This window comes from Paralichthys olivaceus, chromosome 5, assembly GCF_024713975.1.
Source record: "Paralichthys olivaceus isolate ysfri-2021 chromosome 5, ASM2471397v2, whole genome shotgun sequence".
NCBI classification, from domain to species: Eukaryota; Metazoa; Chordata; class Actinopteri; order Pleuronectiformes; family Paralichthyidae; genus Paralichthys; species Paralichthys olivaceus.
The window spans coordinates 8,371,888-8,393,384 of record NC_091097.1 but is presented as its reverse complement, the minus strand read 5'-3'; the positions used below and the strand labels follow the sequence as shown (position 1 = coordinate 8,393,384).

Below are 21,497 nucleotides of genomic sequence, written 5' to 3'. Positions count from 1 at the left end.
ATATCAGGATTTATATTCACTATATATGCTACATTTATGTGGTTGTTATGTGTTTCCAACATTGGTGAAGAAAAGCATGATAAGCTGGTGTGTTCCCTGAACAAAAAAGGCCTGTGTCATAAATCTGTAACTAATATTATCAGGGATACATTTTATAGTTAGAAAGTGCATTCATGGCCAAATAGGAGCCAGGCTGTAGGTTTCACTTTCCTGAGAAATAGAAATCCAAAGACAGGGCTCAGTTACAGTTTCACAGTATGCAAAACCTGATTTGGTTTGCAGATGCCTCTCTTTGGCTTATAAAAAAACGTATATGTAAGCCACCTATTGCGATTATAAAATCATCCATGTGCAGATTGTACAGGGTTAGCGACAGACTTGCTGTCAGAGAAGTTCAGGCTTGATCTGTTACTACACAGCAGAGCCTGTTCTGTTGTTCTCCAAAGCCTCACTCAGTAGAACGCCATTCTGCAGATGGAGGGAGAGCTGGAAGGTTTTATCCTGTGATTCTCCTTGCCAGCTTTTTACCCTGAATGTATCGTGATCTAAAGATGTATTTTTCCTGATTATGTAAGCATATGAATATTTTGGGGTTTGTTATTATAGAAGCTGATAATTTTTATTGAGGTTTAATGATGAGGAAATCATCTTTGATTGGATAACCCTGTTTATCTGGTTGCCACTTTAAAGTGCTCCTGCTGTTTTTCCTTCAAGCTATAATACTTGCTATTTTCTTTAATATTTATCCTTGTGCATTGTCAGTATGGCTTAAGTCTACTTTCAGTTCCTGCAAAACAATGACTTGCAGCTGAAATGAAAAATTGCAAAAAACAAAACTAAAACTTAAAACAGCCAGGTGTATTTCATGCAACACCAACACCAATGGGCTGTAGGTTTTGCTTTCCTGACGTGATGAGGAACAGATAGGGCCCTGTGAGGGTGCATGCATATCATCATCAACAACAGAACCTGTAGGCTATAAGCTGCTAATAGAGTAAACACCATAGATGAATATATAAACAATAGGTGTGGATATGGCTTTATTAAAAAATGATTATAAAATAAATGTTATAGGACAGCGTAGTTAAACTTTTCTGTGTCACTGCACAATGGTGACTCTGTTGGCCCTCTAGAGCCTCCCTCAGTGGGGCCCAATCGTCAGATTCAAGAGGGTTTTACTTTCGTTTCCTGCGTCCTCACACAGCTGATGACAACACAATATAAAAAGCCCCACCATCTAAACAATGTGTAGTGGACCAGGAAAAGCTGGGAACACCACACACCTCTTCTCAGCTGACTGGTGAGTAAATAAATAGTCCAGCTTCTTTCCTAGCAGATGACAGATACGTTATAGAGTGGCTCATTTATCCAGCATATATCTCCCACAGAATGTTTTCTTGCAGCAACTTTACTCAGATGTAGTCAGACTGCGGTGTCATTGATCCAAACACTGTCAATGTATAATCCAGTGTACTTTACTTCCCTGCAGTATCTTGGGGATGATTGTATGATTCTGATGTGTTGTCAAACAGGACTAAAGTGCAGGATGGCAGAGTTGGGACTGTATTCATACCAACAGGAAGTGGTTGAAAGGGCTATTAAGGGAGAGAATGTGATTATCTGGTTGCCGACCGGAGGTGGAAAGACCCGAGCTGCTGTGTATGTGGCCAAGAGACACCTGGAAACCACACAGCATGCCAAGGTGGTGGTCCTGGTCAACAAGGTACCCAGAATACACCAAACGGACAAGATGAACACAGTATTTATCCACCAGTGTGGCTAGAGGCAGAACAAATTCAGTAGGTTTTATGTATTGTGTGCTGCAGGTTCACCTTGTAGACCAACATTACACCAAAGAGTTCAAGCCTCATCTGGGCTCCAACTACACCCTGGTGCCAGTGAGTGGAGAGAGCGAGTTGAAGGACCTCTTCGGAAAAGTGGTGCAGGACTCGGACGTGGTCATCTGCACAGCGCAGATCTTATACAACGCTCTGACCAACAGTGAGGAAACCAAACACGTTGAGCTCTCGGGTCAGTGAAAGCTAGTTTAACAGCCTTGATTGTGATTTCGTAATGAGCATGGTCAACTGAGTCTTTGTGGTTACTCACAGATATCACTCTACTTATATTTGATGAGTGTCACCACACCCACAAGGGGGGGGTCTACAACCAGATCATGAAGTGCTACGTGGAGAAAAAGTTGAAAGGAGAGCGCCGGTTGCCGCAGATCCTGGGTCTCACTGCATCGCCGGGGACGGGGGGCGCTAGGATCCTGGAGAAGGCTGTGGAGCACGTCCTGCAGGTCAGGGTCTCTCATGAGCTGTCTGTGTGATGTTCCACATCTCTCTTCTTCTTGTTTAAGGAAGGAAAATCTTCTGCACTGTTTTTGATCAAAGATGGCTGAATGTCTAAATAGTATTCCCAGTGGTAAATAAAAACGATTTACTTCATGTGCCCCAGTTGCCCTTCTGTGATTTTGGTCCAACAGTCAAACCAAAAAGCTTTAAGTACAGAACATCCAAATATTACACCACATGGTGAAGATCAAGTCCGGATCACTAGAAGTCATGCCAGGATTTTTTATCTTCATGAGGATGGAGACTGTCTCAATGTCTTATCCCATTGGACAGGATGGAAACTCCCAGCACAAAACACAAAACGTCATATTTAATCTGGTCAACCATCTGTGTTTTGGTCAAGGATAATATTTGTCATACACAATATAAAAGCTCTTGAAAATATGAATTAGTCACAAATACTGACAATCTTCCTCTCTCCATCTCAGATTTGTGCCAACCTGGACTCATCCATAGTTTCAACCAGGCTCTATGCCCCTGAGTTGAAGAAGAAGGTGCCTAGACCCATCAAGACATTTGACATTGTCGAGACCAGGCCTGAGGTAAAGAAAAACATTAGGTTCAATGTCTTTTGGGAACCGCCCCATCCAGATTCTATCATATTTAAACAATTTGAATGATATTTTGTTCTTTTAGGATCCGTTTGGGAATCATCTGAAGCGGATGATGCAGATGATCCAAGACTACATGAACTTACCAACTTCAGACTTCAGACTGAGAGAGTGTGGCACGCAGGAGTATGAGGCAGATGTGGTGATTTTAGAGCAGCGAGGTATGTTTTGTTTTTCGTCCTGTAATTTAATCCTGTTTTAATGTCTATGTCACCCATACCTTATCTGTGCATTTGAATGGATTAGGGATAAGAGAGGACAACAGACGGCTTGCACAATGTGCTCTCCACCTCAGACAGTACAACGATGCCCTGCTCATCAACGACACCTTGCTTATGATGGATGCTTACCGCAACCTGGAGGAGTTCTACATCTCTAAGTCCACCAGAGCCATTGACAAAACAGACTTCTTCCTGGTGGGAATTTTCCAAGGTGGGAATACAGAAATTTTCTTTATTTGAATTTATGTTGTATCTCACACACATGTTGGCAAACCAAAGCTGCTTTCAGACATGGACCGAACTCTGGCAATTCTCTGCATTTTCTCCAGAGGAGATGTTTGTGTGAACGCAAATGTCCAAGTGAGAGCCTCCGGATTAAAGTCAGGAAGTCAGAAGAATCCCATGTGATAATGCTTCTAAGACACGACAGACACAATAATGAAAAAAAAAAAGAAACATATCTCAGAGAGAACCTCCCGCTGCATTGTACATGTGTCAAACTACAGGTTAAGTCTCCTGACTTAAAGGTCCAGTGTGTAAGATTTAGTTGAAAGGGATCTGTCGAAACTGAATATATAAAAAATCCCAGTGATGTTTTCACTAGTGTGTTTCCTCTAAATTGTTTTTTTTACCCTAGAATGTCCCCTATATATTTAAACATCTGGAGGAGGTCCTCTCTACGGAGGCTGCCCTATTTTTTTACAGTCGTCCAAAGCGGACAAACTGAACACCTTTTTAGTTTTTATGACAACTGAAGGCTACCACAGGTTCTCTTTCATGTTTGGAAGGGGAGGGTGAGGTGAGGGGTGTTCAGATGGAACATGCAACTTCACCACTAGATGTCACTAAATTATACATACTGAACCTTTAATTTGCAGGTCACTGAAAATGGCGTTTGAAAACCACTGTTTTTGTTACGCAGATAATCAGGCGGATTTGATGAAAGTTGCAAGAGATTCTCGCTATGAGAACCCAAAGATGGCCAAACTTGAGAGCGTTCTGCTGAAACAGTTCAGTTCGGGTTTGCAGTCCAAGGGAATCCTCTTCAGCAAAACACGTAAAAGCATCCACTGCCTGAATGAATGGGTCCTCAACAACAGAGCCCTACAGGAAGCTGGCGTCAAGTCAGCCATCCTGACTGGGGCTGGCAACGGCATCACTTACATGACACAGGTGTGCTGATGTATTATGAGTATAAATCATCCCAATTTATGTGCAACGTCTCTGTGGATATGTGTTTGTGTTTTGTGTGATCTAACATGCTTTTCTTACACTTCCCTTGCAGCACGAGCAGGCTGACACGATCTGCCGTTTCCGCCAGGGCACTCTCAACCTGCTAATCTCCACCAGCGTGGCTGAGGAGGGCCTTGACATTCCTGAATGCAACCTGGTGGTGCGCTACGGCCTGCTTACAAATGAGATCGCCCAGCAGCAGGCCAGCGGACGCGCCAGAGCACAAGACAGCCAGTATTCAGTGGTCGCCTTGAAAGGGGGTCGAGAGGAGCGCAGAGAGATCACCAACGAATATCTGGAGGAGCTGACAGCGAAAGCCATCGCTCAGGTCCAAGATATGAGCATCAGAGAGTTTCAAAGAAAGGTGAGGCTGCAGCACTCCGTTCATTCTTATTCTGTGCTCCCAGTTCTCAGTTTTCTTACCTTTTATTTTTCTTTGGTTCCAGATAACTGAATTACAGACACAAGCAGTCATTAAAAGTAGAATTGAAGAGAGCTGCAAAATGCAGAAGAGGAGTCGCTACACCGCTTCTAGTATCCAGCTCCTGTGTCGAAACTGTTTCAAGTCTGTGGCCTCCGGCAGCGACATTAAACTCATCGACAATGTGCACCATGTCAATGTCAATCCTGCCTTTGAGTGAGTTGAATTCCTTTGGGTGTAAGAGTTAATCTGAATGCACATTCATGCCCAAGTCTTTACACTACATCTTCACTGCTCTAATCTTGTCTCTGTTCTCAGGAAACACTACAAAGTGGGAGGGCAGGTGATTTTACCAAAGATGTTTGACGACTGGGAGCCTGGGCGGATTATCAGCTGCAATAACGGCAACTGCAACAAGGTACGTTGGACTTTATGCCGAATATTTGATTCGAGACCCAGACCGAAACTTTCCTGCTTGCATGGCGGGGTCTGAGTGTTATTCTTATGTAAATTCACAGGAATGGGGATTTGAGATGAAGTACAAGGAGATCGCCTTGCTGCCCAATCTAGCCATTAAGCATTTGTTCCTGCAGACACCTGACGGCAGGATGACTGTGAAGAAGTGGAAGGATGTCCCTTTCACTGTGGACAACTTCAGCTTTGAAGAATACTGCCAAGATAACTTCCCTGACCTCTTAGACTGAGGATCCAACAACAGAGCTCTGTGTGTTTCATTTCTTACTGTACGTCCCTTTTTATCTTTATTTTTATTCCAGTCTGTCTGTGTTTGCGAGTCAGAGATCATTTAGAGAAACCACCACTGTGCAGTTTGAGATGCTTTATACAGGAACACAAGCTACTGTAAAATGCACTCCACACGTGCTTGTACTTATTTATGCTGCAGGGCCAATGAGGCAGCAGCAGTGTGCTAAAGCCCATTACACATCGATCATGCTTGAAATTAGCATGACAGCTTTGTTTATGCCCACGGTCCTTGGTGGCTTTGCATGGTTCTGTGTGTATTTTCCGTGCTTCATCTCAAGCGCAGAAACAAAAGCGCAACACTTGACATGACGAGTTGAATGTGCTTCTTTTAAATGCTTTTTATTGGAAATAATTTTTTATGCAGTAATGTGTGTGAAATATGCAGCAGTGGGATGAAACAAAGTACATTTACTTTTTTCTGTACTCAAGTAATTTTTTCATGTATCTGCACTTTACCTTTGATTTACTTTAGTTGATTTATCTTTGGGTATACTACACCTTTACTCATCTACATATATCAAATATGTCTACTCAACTACAGTACTTTGCGTATCATGTTACACTGTTTTTTTAAAAATATTTTCTAAAAGTAATCAATAGCTAGAGGGGGAATAATTATCCAATCCTGCATCACTGGTGAAGAAAAGAAAACCTGAAATGGATTCCGAGGCAGTCACTGAGACTCAACAATAATGATGTCGTAGACCTTTGTATTAGGGAACTGAATTACTTTTACTCGAAACGTTTATGTCGTACTTTTACTTGAGTACATTTTTGTTTATTTATTTGTACTTCAATCAGATGTTTGAGCACTTCCTCCACCACTGGTAATATGATAATATATCCATATGAATGATCTCACATAACACATGTAATTATTCTAATGTTTTCATTTGAGGTTATTTTTAACAATATAACAATATTTTAACAAAATTGAAATACAGACTGTAGTATTAGTTTATTTCCTTATTTCCATGTTTTCCTCTTGAAGTGCTTAACAGATTTTAAATTAATTTGCCTCTTTAAACCACTAGGTGTCACTGTTGGTTAGCCAAATGCCCAAACAAATTCACACACTTTTGTCATCTACTTTTGTAACCTCCAATAAATTGTGTGAGTAAAACCGGAATATACATTTTACCTGTTGATTCTTAAACTGAAAGCAATGAGCTGATGACGTGCAGAGACTCTGATTCCACAGGAGAGAGAGTGTGGGACCTGAGATGTGTTGTGACGAATATGAGTGCGCAATTCTCTGTTTTAGACTTTGCTGATTAACACCTGAGTAGGGCACTCCATTTCCAAACTGCTTCAGTGGAGTGTCCTCTGGGCCGCTGTTGCAAGACTGCCTCCAAAATGTGTGTATGCAACACCTGGAAAAGAGGAAATTCATTATTTCAGTGCATAACTTTGATGCTTTGAGTTCTGATATGAACAGTGTAGGTGTTTCTTTATAAGTGTTGCATCCAGCAAAGGAAATCCTAGAAACCTCAATGCCTGCGAGAGCTTTTCTTTGAAGGTGTTTTGAAATGAGTACGCTGTGTACGCTGCTCATGCATCTCTGGATCAATACACCATCTGAACAGTCTGCACAGAGGAACAGATTTATTAGACTTGCAAATGATCGTTTAACACGCTGCCTTCAAAGATACACAACCTCCACTTTTTTTCCCTTCCCAGAACCCACACAGCTTGATTTTAGCAATCCCCAAAGGACACATTCAGACAGCTAATCATTTACAGTTTCATTTTGCCGCTGCTTTGTTTACACACACAAATCAATCTTAACATGCAGCAGCGAGAAGTCTCAGCTGTAATGAGCAGTTTCCAAAACAAACCCCAGATTAGGAAACTGTAAAAACGACCGGAGAGGAAATCATTCATTTCAGACTGGCAGCTGTATTGGGGTAGGTTCATTTTTGTGCCGCAAAACATCTTCACGTGCATCTGCGAGCCAGACACGAATAGGTCAGCCTCACAGTGTCACATGTGTCGTAATCCCTTCAGATCTGGCAGAGAGCTGGAGTCAGTGGTGCCGCCATGTACGTAATCACACTAAAAACAGGCTCTGTTCCGGTGTCATGGCTCACTCAGACTCAAGCGAGAGGAGACGTACACTGTGTGATTTACTCTGATCAGGCTCAGGCTCTATAATCAACGCTGATTGCTTCCTTTTGCTTTCCAGCTCAACACCCCATGCATCTTAATTGCAATTAGCTCTCTCCTGAAATTAAAGCAGCTTGGAGTAGGTGAGCCAAGGATGATAACGTGGTGTGAGTGCGTGTGGATTTTGATGATGCCACTCAACAACAGGGTCCTCCTCATTTGTATCCAGGACATGTCTGCCTACTGTAAATCTATCTAATGCATGAGCATGACTATTACCTTGGTTAAATGAGGAGAGTTGCATTTTAGCTGAGCGACCGATGTTAACCAGGGTCTGAAATTCCCAATATATTACATATTTTAAAAAAAAAAGTGATTTGCAATAATAACATATGCATTTATCCAATTAATATGTAAAATTCAATTTAAAATGCAAGATGGAGCTTATTTGCAAATGTTAGAGATTTTTTAAATAAGGAACTGGAATGAATTGTCAATTTAACATTTAGCTGATCAATAGAAACATTTATTTTATAATCTTTTAACAATTTTAATCATTTTTCAAACACTAGAATGGCACTCAGCAGAGCGCATATCTCTGCAAAGGCCAAACAGTCATTTAGCTTAGATTCAATTAAGCTGCAACAAATTTCACACACTCATAGATACAGTATCTGTTCATATATCATACACTGCTTTATCTATTTTACACTATTCTAGTTTGCACTACAATCATATACTGCAGTTCACCCTGTGCCTTTTTGACTGCATACTTACATCTGCTTGTGTGCTTTTATATTGTGTAACTCAAATGTTGTTGTCTATGTCCTGAACATGATGCACAATTGACAACAAAGATCCATGAATTATTCCTTGAAAAAAAGGTGAAAATGTTTCCTATCTTATAGTTTTTTGCATCTTTCCCCAAAAATTCAATGCATTCTTCCCAGACCCACACAACATCTTTCCATCAGGTTTATATTGTTGTGTATTCTTGCTTACAAACAAACAAACCTCTAATATCCATACTAGTGTGTGTGTGTATATATATATATAGTGTATATGGCTACTTTTGTATATGTCACCTGAGGCTTTTACAAGTTGTTTACTACTTTATTTTTATTTTAATATATAGAAAATGATCGGCAGAGTAATAATAACTAAAAACAATCACTTTTACCATTGAAATTAAACATTTTCCTCACTGCTTTACTTCCGGGTATTTTGTCATCGGCAGGAAAAACTCCAAACATGGACACCCCCCCAGTTCATTAACCCAATTAGCTGTGCGTAACGGATGCCAGGTGAGCTCTGTCTGTTTGACTGTGGCTGTCTGTAGAGTACCTGCTTCTCTTTTACAGAGAAGTCCAGAGAAAGTTGCTGTTTTGTTTTTTTATGTTCTGCGGATGTTTCAGCAGCTCCACACAAAACACACGGAGCCAGTAAAGAAGATTGAACACAGGACGCGGCGCAGCGTGGCACCGCCATTGTTGGCACGTGGCTGAGCGCAGTAAGTGTTTCCAAATTACCTGCGAAGTGGCAGCTCCATTTGTTACCTACACATATTTTACTTTTATAGCTGTACCCATGGGCGCACTCGTAACGTTAAACAGCTTGTTGGTGCTGTTAAATTAACACATACCTCTTCAAACACACACACACACACAGAGTTGTGTGCGGAGAGCAGCACAGACCTCGTTGTGTTGGGTGGCTTCAGTGCGCGCTGGTGGAGCAGGTGGACTCTCAGGGTCGTACTGATGACAGGTTGTGCTCTCAGCTGTCAACACAAACTGAGGTGTCATGTCGGACTGGACAGCATCGAGCTGCCCGCATTGTTTGACGCTCATCTGCCTGACGTTCCAGTCACAGTCCTGTTGGGTTTGTTGCTGAATGAATGAAGGGAGGGAGGTGGACGAAGCTGTTAATAGGGCCCCTGGGTAGTGACGTGTTCAACTCAGCTTAATTTAGATATTGATGTTTTAGGATATTTTATTTAGTTGATCAAAAGATGCTGACACACTAGGTTTGAGATGGAGTAAGCAACAGCTGCTCTAAACTGAAGCCAAAACATCTTGATTGCCCCCTGGTGTCTAGTTAAAGTATAATCAAAGCTAAGCACTTTTTGCTACATTTATTTATTCATTTGACCAAATATGGTTTCCATCATTGAAATTTACTTTTATCACACTGATGTACATTCAAGAGTTTATTTCTTGGAGAGTTTAGTTTTATTTAGTTAGTTGATGCTATTAATAAACAGCCTGTGTATTGACTCCACTCCACCATTACTACTGTGCAGTGGCTCCAAATGATCATCAGCTTAAGATGGCAGAATATTTTGGCTTCATTTTCCTTCAGTGAGAGGAGGTAGGGAGACGTGTCTATATATGATTGGGGCCCTTGGAGTCCCACTTTGCACTGTTAGCACTAAACACAAAGTACAGATGTGGCTCTTGGGAAAGTCATTAGTTTTACAGATATAAATAAACCAGACTGAACTTGTTGAGATCACTTGAAACCCCATTTAAACGGATCCCAAGTGGGGACTCATTACAGCAATTCACTGTTTGTATTGAAATGAAACATAAATAAAACATATCTTGACTTAATTTAAAGGAAATACTGTTTGAATTATCTGCATTAAATCAAAGTTAGACAATGTAAGCACGGACTACCCTGGCTGCAGACAGACGCCACACCTGTCAGTGTCAGTGTCAGGCGGTCTGACACACCGCAATACATTCACGCTGTCAACACATGCACGCTGTCAACACATGCTTGTTTTCTGCTTGTGTCGTCTTCACACATTCTCTCTGCAGGACTCACACAGGACACAGACAGAGACAATGACAGACACAAATAACTTGTAGAGTACAGTGAGCCGGTCACCAGGACGGACCATTTCCTCTGGGACCGGTCTGCTTGTCAGCCAGCTGCTCGTGCTGTCTGAGAGTTTGCTGTGCTGCTCATTGGCCTTTGAGCAGAGGTGGTGGGACTCCATCATCTCTATACTCATGGTAACAGTCAAGGATCAGGTTACCTTCGCTGACAAGGAAGTGACTGACCTCCATCATTGTCCTATGTGTTGTCACATATATATATTACCTGTGTTATTTGTAGTTCAGAGTGGTTATCAAGCTGCTGCTCATGTAAAAACACGCAGTTAGACAATACACTATTGGAGAACACATTGTCAATTTGATGAAAGCGCCACAAATAGAAAACAAGCACAGCATGTTATCATATGATCCCAATGTTAAATAATCAGCACAAAATATGTTATATTATGTTTTACCTAATTGAAAGACAGTCAACTTCAACAAGTAACTTCTCAAGTCGCAAACCATGTAACAAGTTGCTGTGATCTGTTGTTGTATTGTGAGTGTTTGGTCATATTGTGAGTATGTGGTTGTTTTGAGTGTTTGCAGTGCATTTTCATTTTGCTGCATATATATACACACTATATATGTATGTATGTATATATATATATATATATATATATATATATATATATATATATATATATATATATATACTATATATGTATGTATGTATGTATGTATATATATGTATATGTGTCTATTTGCTTGTGTTTTCTTAAGCTGCAGTGTGTTTAGCTCTCAGGGCCTCTCTACCTTTTGAGACTGTAATGCCTTAGCTACCTGATCTTGAGCAAATTCAAGATGGGGGAGTATTTTGAATTTTCTACATAACATTTTGCATTTTAATTTCATGGTACGTTCCTTTTTAAACCCAGGTTGGAAATAAGCATGTTTGTGTGTATTCCCAGGGCAACATAAAAGCAATTATAGCCCGCAAACGGTGCATCTCTGTCGTCACACATCTCCTTTGATTGAGGATGTCACTCTCTGAAGTGGATTGGAACTCTAGTGCTGGTGCCAGCGTTGGGAGTTAACAAGGCTATTTCATGCTTTATTATAGCTTGCATGAAAGAGACACTTGTCTTTGCTGGCTGCCACTTTGTGGCCTGGCTTGTGTCTGTTCTTCACTGTCTTGTCCCTTTTCTGCTGCCTTCTTTCTGAGAGATCTGCTAAATTATAATACTAGAAACTCAAGAATGAACTGCTAATAAGTTCTTTATCAGGATCTTTGACAACCCCCTCCCCCAAAGATGGTTCAGCAGTTTCAATGGTAAAATAATTCACTCAAGTTCAGCTGTCTGTGTTTTAGTCCAGAAAACATTGTGACATATCAGCAGTACAAATATTAACGCTCACGTCAAAATGTCTGGGAGAAGCAGTGACATCTTATGCTGTTGTGTCATTTTAGTGCCTCAGATAATTGTGTGCCCACTCATGTACGTATCTATGTTCATTGTTTTAGTTTGGACTATAATAAATAGATTGCGTTCTTCTTGCCTTCTTTTTACTCTGCAGTTATTGTGTCCTTATTAATCCACGTTGAGTCACTTTATATCATTCAGGCTGGTGAGGATTATTGACCTAATTTTGTATTCACTCCTCTCTATGCCGATCACTGGGGGATGATCGTGTGTTTGTGACAATTTTATTGATTAATCAAGAAAATAATCAGAGGATTGATCTACAATGAACATAATCAATATTTGTAGCTTTAGTTGTAGTTCATTAATCAATTATGTAAATTGTAACACAATGATGTAGATTTTGCCAGTAACCAATAATTTTTATAAAATATTTGTATTTTCATTGTTTTTACATCATTGTAAAAATGTTATTTTTAATGATGGACAAAAAACACAAAATGTGTTTTTTTCGTTTCTAGAAACTTGATATTCTTTTCACTATTTTACTTTTAGTGACAAAATGAAAGGTAAATCGATGGAAATAATTGTTGCCAATAAGGCAACTGCTGAGTGCTAAATGCATTGGTATGTTTGTGTTTGAGCGAAAGACTGTGTGTGTGTCTCTACTCTTAAGGTGTGACGGCAGGTGCTTTCATGGTCTGAAATAGTTGTACACACAAAAGGTACCCAAAAGCATTTGACTGAAATGGGCGATCCCTGAGGTCTGTGGTGAGGGTATCGATTATGCCATGAAAACCTCACCCGCATTTAAAGCAGTTAAGGCTCAGACATGCTAGCTTTGTTATTTCCAATTTCTTCCTTGAAAATTAAATATTTGCAAAATGCGAGATGATTATTGATAATTGGTGGGAAACTAAGGACAGACAGATTAAGGCAGATGAGGGGGAAAGCTATGAATATCCATCTCTATATCTATCTATCTATCTATCTATCTAGTGCGGGAAAAAGGAAGGTTGAAACAGAGGAAGAGCAGCGTATGTCTTGGAGGAAGAACAGTGGTGTACAAAAGTGAAGTCATTCACCATCTGTAACCTTGCCAGGACACGGCACAGACTACCCAGAAACCTGATGTAAACAGAGAGAGACGACAACACAATCTCAAAGGACCGGTTGATAAACACTGTTACGATCCCCGAGCAGCCCAGTCAAACTGAAGCCTTGTTTCCCTGGAGCAGTTGGAGCCGGAGATAAGCGGAGGGCTCATATCGCATAAAAAGATTTCTACAGATTCATGAGGCTCTGGCACAGTGAGCTATTGATCCCTCTCCTCCGTCTGTGCGAGGAGAGTGGAGGATACTGCAAACCTCACAATGGTTAAAGCTTTCTTTTTTAGGTTGCGTGTTGTGCTAATGTCAGAATGACTTACTTTAAGGGCAACATCACGATTAGAAATGTAGAAAATAAATTAACAGTGTCTGTAGATCATCTTGAAGAACAGGACGTTGTGTGTGAAAGAGTTATTGTTGCTCAGTCTGTGAATCATTGGAGAAATGCAAACAAACTTCTATTTACTTGTCTTGGTGTAGCTGGGGATTGAGTGTAATTTAATCAAGTGTTTTGTTTGTTTTAGATGGAAATTTATGTAAACTGATGATTTAAAACAATTGTTTGTGTTTGGCAAATGTTAGCGCCTCTGTCCTGCTCCATTGGCCTTCGTGCAAATTTACTCTAAAGCCACCAGAGCCAAACTCGTTATCCTAGATGACATTAGGTTCCCAAACATGCTGGCTAATCCTCATCCTGAAAGGCTGTGGCTGCACAGACAAACATGATGGAAGTTATGTGCTCTACAGATTTGTACGTTTAAACTTTTAATATTAGAACAAACATGTAGTAATGTCAGTAATGGTAAGATCTAATAACTGCAGAACAAGACAAACGTGTTTCTGTTTGTCCATATCTTCTGGATGCGAACTTTCTATCTGGGATATAAAGCTTTTGAATTTAGTGTTTTAGTGTGACTACTGCAGTGCCTCTTCTGGCTGTGTTTTGCTTGTGGATGCAGCTTTTCTTTCTGAAATGGTAAAAGTGACCTACAATAATTGAACCGCGGACTCAGGACTCAGCCCAGAGAACCATGAAGCTGCACCACCACTGCTGCACAAAGAGCTGTTCACCTGTTTATTCAAAGTATGGTGAACTTTCCCGTTTTTTCAGATAAAAACTCACAGCCTTTGTCCTCACGTGGTTTCTGTTTTGGGTCTTCGCCTGATTCTTGTCGTGACACCTTTTTCCCTTTTCATATTTCTAGTATAATGAATGAGCCAATCATGTGAAGGATTGTTGGCCTTGGCAGAGCTATGTGCACTTCTGTGCCATTCTAGTTGTAAATTACACTGTGCCACGCAAGAACAGGAAGCTTGACACATGTAGCAACAGTAGCTGCAGGGAGTGCTGGCAGTGAAGGTCAGCTGACAACATGAGACCACAAGTGACGGCAGAGTGGAGCGTGTGGTTCAGCGCCACAACATCTTGCCAATAAAAGTGAAAAGATAGAACTATCGTCAACATCATTAATGCCATCATTGCCATCAATGGCATCACCAAAGTAAAGAACAGCAGCAACAACAGGAAAACAACAAATGGAGCCATCAATCACATGAGGAGAGCTGCAGGTCACTGGGCTGCAGCTTTGCTTAATAGAGGCACTACATTAACTGCTGCCGAGTTTTGACAGATCCAATTAGAATGAGCTCCATACCTCTGCCACCGCCCTGCCCTCCAAACTACTCTCACACGTGCAGCTATGAGGCAGCATGGCGTCCGCACTTCTCCAACTCATCCATAGTTTCTTCGGGCTTCATTCAGTGCATCGCTGCAGCAGTAGACCTAGAATAAACTGGAGCCACCATCCAAACATAAATTCTTGTTTGTTGTTTTTATTTTGGATTTTCTACTCACAATAATCACACACTCTTTATATACAGTATTTATTACTGGGAAACTTGTGCTTCCCAGCTGAATACTTTTCATGCTGCCACCACACGCCCTTTTTCCACATCCCTCAAAATGTCTATTCCTGACTTTGGTAAAGCTGCTTTTCTCTCATCTATCCACAAATGTCCAAATGATAGGTTTTGTGTCTGAGGAGAAAAGGGAGTCATGCTTCACAAGACGGGAGCACAGCAAAACGTCTGACTCCTGCCAAGGAGAGGAAACAAAGGGGGCTCTTTTTTTTTTTGTTGCAAAATCTATTCTTTTGTCTGTCTGCTTTCTTTGTGTACCCTTCACTCAAGCTCCAGCCGCAGTCCTGCCTCTCAATTATTCCTGAGAACCAACGTGCTTGTCAATCTTTTCTTTTTCAATAGCTAATAGTCCATCTATCCCTCTCTGCCCATCAGTCAAACCAATTAATTCGATCAAGCTGTTGAAAGTCATTTTCAGCCGCAGCGGGAGGGAAGTGCCAGAATGACAGCGCTGGCTCACAATATTCATTGTTAAGAGACAAACAACACAGAATAAACCAATGTAAATTAGCCTGAATGTATCCAGAAGTAATTTTATATCCATACCATTCAATTATATTTTTGTTTGCAGCATTTCCCTTTTATTTCTTCGTTGTCACTACGTGTGTGTGTCTGCACATGGATTTTGGAGTCACACTCCGTACAAAACACATGGTTAGATTATGGCATGAGTGTCTCGTCAGTGTAAAAACCCTCAAGACTGTGAGCAATGCTGTTTCCAGTCAGCATGGCCTCGACATGAGGGCAAGTCGTCTATTCGCAGGTGTTATACTAACCTGTGTTCCTTTCATAGAAATGGATCAGGCCTTTGGAACCTTTCAGTCTTCAGGTACATGCTGTCTGAGTAGGTTTTCTTTCACTTCCTCAGAGGGAAACCTCTGACAAGACGAAGCCTCTGTCGTAACGACGAAGACTTGTCCAAATGCTGCTGGACAAGAATTGTGTGTGAATTATTATTTTTGCTCTGCTGATGCAAGCTATCTAACCCTTCACGCAGGTCTTTTGATGTAGCTCCTCGTTGTCTTGCAGAGCTGCAGGAAATTGAAAGGGAAGATCGGGGGAGTGTTAGCGAAGGGGAAGAAGAGGTGGGGGGGCGGGAGTGACGCACGTCACGTTAGGGTTTTCTGGGACACGGTACACGGAAATGAACTAGCCTTGCATGACCTGCAGGAGAAGTGCGAGGAGGATGCACGGTGCAGCGAGGCAAGATCAGTTGTTTTAGAAAACACGGGAGATCAAATAAGTGATTTTTGTTTTTTCTCCCTCAACTAAAAGACTCAGGGCACAAATCCAGGTTTAATATTTCTGCTGCATCCTTCATTCACCCTGCGCTGCCTCTCACCACTGCATGCAACGCTCCATTCTAATTCAGAGAAAAGACTAAACCTTGGGAGAATCACACAGAACACACTTGCTCAGTCTCCCTCGAGTGTTGAAAGAGTAAAGTTTTAATGTGACCGGAATTTGATTTGAAGCTCTCAGAGACTTGAAGACGGGAGTGAGGCTGCTTTTCCTCTCGACTGTCATTCTCTTCTACACTGTAAGTGCTTTCTCTCCGTCTGTCAATGAACACACGCGTTTCTATATTTTTTCCCCTGCTGATAAATTATAATGACGGACAGGGTGTTTCAGGTTGGGGAGTACAAAGTGGTTTAGGGCAAAGTTAATAAGTCAATTTCTGCTCTTTTGTGAGCCCTGGGAAGTGGAATTAGCATTTTTATTTTAACAATGCTGTTGCATATTTTTGTGATTATATTAGAATATTTCAAGACATGATTAATATAACTTTATTTGTCCACGAGGGACTGTAAGTCATGAAAAAGTCACACATTGTTATATTTCTTGAACCTACCTTTAAACTAGAAAGAGATATTGTATTTAGGAGGTAGTGTGTTGTCTTCTAACCATTTGTCCTAATAAATATAAATGTTTGTCCTGGAAATAGGTTTTTATTTACAGCATGTTTTTTTATTGTGAGTCGGCAGCTTGGTGCATGAATGAGAGTAATTTCATATGAAAGCCAAGCGTCTCCCTCATGAGTCTCGGTTGTTTAAATGAAGATGAACACAGAGGACCATGGCAACAGTCCGTTATATCAAAATGACAGATAAGCAATGAGCGGGCGCAGTCATATACCCCCCCCCCCCCCCCCCCCTTCACCATTGTGCTCAGGTAGTGCAGAGAAGGAGGTGGGAAGTGTGATGTGTAACGTGGCAGGTCAGACGCGGGAAAGTGGGTTTGCTCTGGCGGGAAATGGCTATTTACGTAGCTGAAAATGGAGTGGGCCTTTCTGACATTTTCATAGCCCTGAAGGCAAGAGTAACCTTCAGCAGAAAACAGAACGATTAAAGGAACGAAAGGGGGGGAGGCGGACGTGCGAGAGCCAGAGCGAGAGGTGGGGCAGAAAGCAGGGGAAGTGATTGCATGGGAGAGTTAAAAATGATTGGAACTGAATTTGGAGAAGCGACAGTGAGAGGAAAATGAAGATGGACAGAAATAGACAAAAATTATTCCGAGGTCAATGAAAGGTGTGAGAGGAGAATGCAGAGTATAGAGATTGATAGGTAGAAAATTAAGAAAATAAAGGAGCGTAATGCAGGGCAAGGTTAACAAATTACTTTGCATCTAATAATCACGAATAATGGTCAGTAAATAACACATTACATTCTTTTCCTAACACCTTTACACCTTGTTGCACCACTTAAGCACTGCTATCAAACCATGCAAATCAGTCAGCCTTGAAATATCGGTACTGATGTGACATGACAGAGAAATGATGCATGTATAAAGCATAATAGCCACTCACAACAGCTCTAGTTAATATTTTAGTCTTCAATAAACTTTACATGATAATGTGCACCATAAAGGCTCCTCTTCCCTATTATTGTCTTGTCTGAGTGAAGAACTGAAAACAACCAGTTATTTTCTGTCACTCCAACTTTCAGCCGGAGCAGATTTCTGCGGCCCAGCATGTCAGACAAGGAATCTTTAGTTTTCATTCAAACAAAGCAATAAAATCAACATAAACATATGATATTTAGTAATTAACTGAATATATTAATACTGAACTATAAAACGAGGCAATTGGGTTGGTGCAAGTGGCCACACTCATAATAAATAATAATAAAATACATGTTTTTGAAAAAAAATAAATGTTCTCACGACCAGATATATATATATATTTTTATTAGTATTAAATAAGTTCATGGAGAGACTTGAAGTCTGGTGTCTTCATGTGTCTATGCATTGTTACCACCACCAAAGAGGTTATGTTTTCACCCCTGTCCATTTTTCTGTCTGTTTATTTGTATTTCTGCAGGATTACGCAACAACTGCAGAATGGATTTTTACAAAACTTGGAGTAATGGGCCAAGAAAGAACACATACAATTTTGAAATGGATCAAGACAAAGGTGTAGAACCAGGATTTTTTTCACTTTTTTTTTACATCGTGAGATAAGCTTTTATTTGAGATTTTCATCTATTTTGGGAACTGAGTGTCTGCAACTGGTGTAGCTTGATTGGATTTAAGGAGACTGTTGGGGTTTGGTGGAAGGTGTGGGCTCTACTGAGTGCCTTTTGTAGTTTAAATAGCAAGGGCTCATCTGGACGATCTTCAAATGAACTGTGACTGTGCTCGGGTTTACCAACAGGCAGATGTTCATGGAGCCTTACGTAGCTAAAAAGCTGGATAACACCCCTGAAAAAACTAAAATTGCATTAATTGGTTTGAAATGCAATTGCCTGTGGTTTGCATGTTCTATACTCACCTCTCCTCTCCTGATATAATTGTGCATGACGCCATTATAGTTTTTACTATACAAAATCCCTGCATGAGAGCTTATCACCTGATCGTTCTTCAGAATTCAGGAGAAAACTGTGAGATGAAGTCAATTGTTTCCATGTGACTGTGTTGCCAAAGTAGGACCGATTGTATCAGTAGATGCATTTAATAGACCCTGATTATGAGCAGCCTCATTTCCTACAAATGACTCCTCTGCTGAGCCCTGTGCACTGCAAGAATATATTATATTTCTTTTAGGCACATCTTTCTTTTGTGGTGTAACAATGTGAGCATAATGGGGAAATTTGGTAAAGAGATAAATGTATGAAACTGACCGATGCATTTTCTTTCCTATAAATCTGTGTCCCTGTGTAATTAAGTGGAGGAGCGGTTTTGTGTGCTTTGACCGTTTCATTACTTTTGAATAGGCCAAGATGGGCTGATATAGGTTAAAATGAGATATCAATATGTACAATATTACTTGAGCCTTTATTAATTTTATTCTATTATGCTTATTCAGTATTCTGCCTATGGCTGATTTCCATCATTTGGTTATTCACTGACATCCGTTGATGACAAATTATTTAAATCCTTGCCCAAGAGTTAATGTTGGCAAAGTATGAAATATCAAGAATTGTCTTTATTGTGAAAATATAAAATGTTTCATGTTGTTGAAATCAAATAACAGGTATCTAATAACAGACACGAGTATGAAGTGTTTTCTGATTTATTGCTCCATTGGGAGTCCTAAAGTTCTGAACTTTTCTTCCCACCAGTGCCTCACAAAGCCACATAGAGAAGAGGTGTGAAGATGGCTCCCACACGTCACTTTGATGGATAATCCTGCTGAGACCCAGTCAGCAATCATCTATAATGTAGGTTCAAGAGTAGAAAAACCTCAGTTTCTATCCCATCAAGTGCTTTTCTAGAATCTCATGCAGGGTCATTGCCACGACCCAGAAGATGAGCGATTCTCATCAGCGTTTAGATTATTATTCCCAGGACACTTCTCCCAATAAACAGTCTCTTCGAGGTGGTCCACAGAAATATGCTCGCGTACTGTGAGCCGTACAGAGGATGAGCATCTTGGTAAACTGACAGTGGCTCAGCTCCGCGGCAGATGTCTCAGAGTAAAAGGTGTGGGAATAGGCATTTCTACTTATTAATATGTATAGCTTCTGCTTCCTCTTCCTCCCTGTGGAATAAATATCTGATAGTGTGTCTCAGTGGTGCGAGAGCTCCGAGGCTTTGTACCTCTACTGGTGTCGTGCGTCAACCTCACAAGGGAAAAGTGCCATGAAAGTCACCAACAGCTCTGGGAGGTTAATTGCCAAGTTATAAAGACTGTTAGGCTGTGGGTGCTGTTAGCATATGGCGTCACTTCCTCTGGTTATAGAAAAAAGACTGTTCCACAATATGTTGGGTTTGTTACTTATATTAATACTCACTTTGATTTCTCATATTCCAGCTAAATGGAGCTCGAGTTATTTCAGTCACGATGACATCCTTGTTTGAGACGTTAAGGTCTGTAGTGTGCATACTAAACTAATCAGTGGTAGCGTTTGATTTTACATATTGAACAGTAAATGACAAGATAATAAATAAGTTGCCTCTCAGTGCACTGTACATGAAGTAATGCTACAATTTCACATGCATAAATATTATGGCTAAGATGATAAAACACAAAACTAATTAAATTAAATGAAGTAATTATAAATAATAACTCAATCAATGATAACAAATTACAACTGCCTGTGAAACTATTTCAGAGAAAATTGAGACTTATACAAATGATTTTTTGATCTGATGTAGAATTTCAAAGTAAAAGCCCCAAGAGGAAGATTCTTATGGCACTTTACAAAGATGATGTCATTGAAAAGATGGCAGAGGGCATTGAGTTACTATGCCGCCTACTTGTTTACTAGTCTGGTAACCGTTACATAAATAAAAGGGTTAGCCTACAAAATTAGAGGTCTGCTGCTTTGCGAGAAATGGGTGGCCTGGAAAAAAGTCAAATTCCCGGCCTGAATTATTTCCCAGTCCACACCTGTCAGCTGTCGATCATGACATCCCACACGGTTTTTTATACACCAGTGTGATTTTGGGACAGATTTTTAACTTCTTTAGACTTTTGGAGGCAGGGTTTATGAACTTTTTTGCATCCAGCCACAATAGTATGACTTAGCTTCACTCTTGGGGAGCAGTCATCTTGTCCATCTCTATATACAGTCTATGATAACAATGATCATATTATGATAATTATGTAATTCTTCATGTTGGGTAGCATTTTGTCCATCAGCTATTTTCACTATTTGTTTAGCTGTAGGGAAAAGTTGCTGAAACACTTTAATATTAAGTCTTAATTGATAAAAGCATCACCTAAATATTAAAGTCAAAGCTCAAAACTCAAATAAAATGAAATCCAGCAATGACGGACCAATATTTGATTTTGATGAAATGCCAACATTTAATATACAGTGTCTTATATTATTATTGGATCTTTTAGTTTATAATTTTCTGTACTTTAATTATATCAAAGGAGCAGCCTTCTCCCCTCCTCATCTGTAGCTGTTACTGTTCATTTGGTATCTGTCAGTCATGTATGAATCTGTCCCACTGCAGGCATCTGGATGATTGATTTAGCCTTGATGGACATCTGAAGTCTAACTGACAGCGTGTGCGGTTGAGATTATCAAACAATTTCTCTGCAGTATGTCAATAATTGTCT

The 21,497-nt window shown here is 40.5% G+C and overlaps 2 protein-coding genes and 1 long non-coding RNA gene across 6 annotated transcripts in view; 2 read left to right on the top strand and 1 right to left on the bottom strand.

Moving 5' to 3' along the window:
* Positions 1-409: 409 nt before the first annotated feature.
* dhx58 (DEXH (Asp-Glu-X-His) box polypeptide 58) lies at positions 410-6,737 on the top strand. Of its 2 annotated transcripts, XM_069524384.1 has the most exons (13): positions 410-570; positions 1,205-1,300; positions 1,533-1,723; positions 1,827-2,031; positions 2,112-2,302; positions 2,786-2,899; positions 2,994-3,129; positions 3,215-3,400; positions 4,112-4,362; positions 4,475-4,786; positions 4,869-5,059; positions 5,162-5,261; positions 5,362-6,737. In XM_069524384.1, the coding sequence occupies exons 3-13, from the start codon at positions 1,547-1,549 to the stop codon at positions 5,545-5,547; spliced, it is 2,049 nt and encodes a 682-aa protein (XP_069380485.1). In that variant the 5' UTR covers positions 410-570; positions 1,205-1,300; positions 1,533-1,546; the 3' UTR covers positions 5,548-6,737. The 2 variants fall into 2 exon arrangements, with proteins under 2 accessions (XP_069380485.1, XP_019949839.1); XM_020094280.2 differs by lacking the exon at positions 410-570 and having other exon boundaries at positions 1,187-1,300.
* On the bottom strand, positions 5,595-10,177 carry LOC138407634 (uncharacterized). Its single transcript, XR_011240965.1, has 2 exons — positions 9,357-10,177; positions 5,595-6,981 (listed from the first exon to the last, which is right to left on the bottom strand). It is a non-coding gene; the product is annotated as an uncharacterized lncRNA (long non-coding RNA).
* The window catches only part of znf385c (zinc finger protein 385C), a 151,704-nt gene continuing 139,234 nt past the window's right edge, over positions 9,028-21,497 (top strand). Inside the window, exons 1-2 of one of the 3 annotated variants that reach the window (XM_020094292.2) lie at positions 9,028-9,224; positions 19,546-19,644. The gene's annotated coding sequence lies outside the window, so the exon portion shown is untranslated. The remainder of the gene's footprint in view (positions 9,225-19,545; positions 19,645-21,497) is intronic. The other 2 variants (XM_020094287.2, XM_020094291.2) reach the window with 2 other exon arrangements.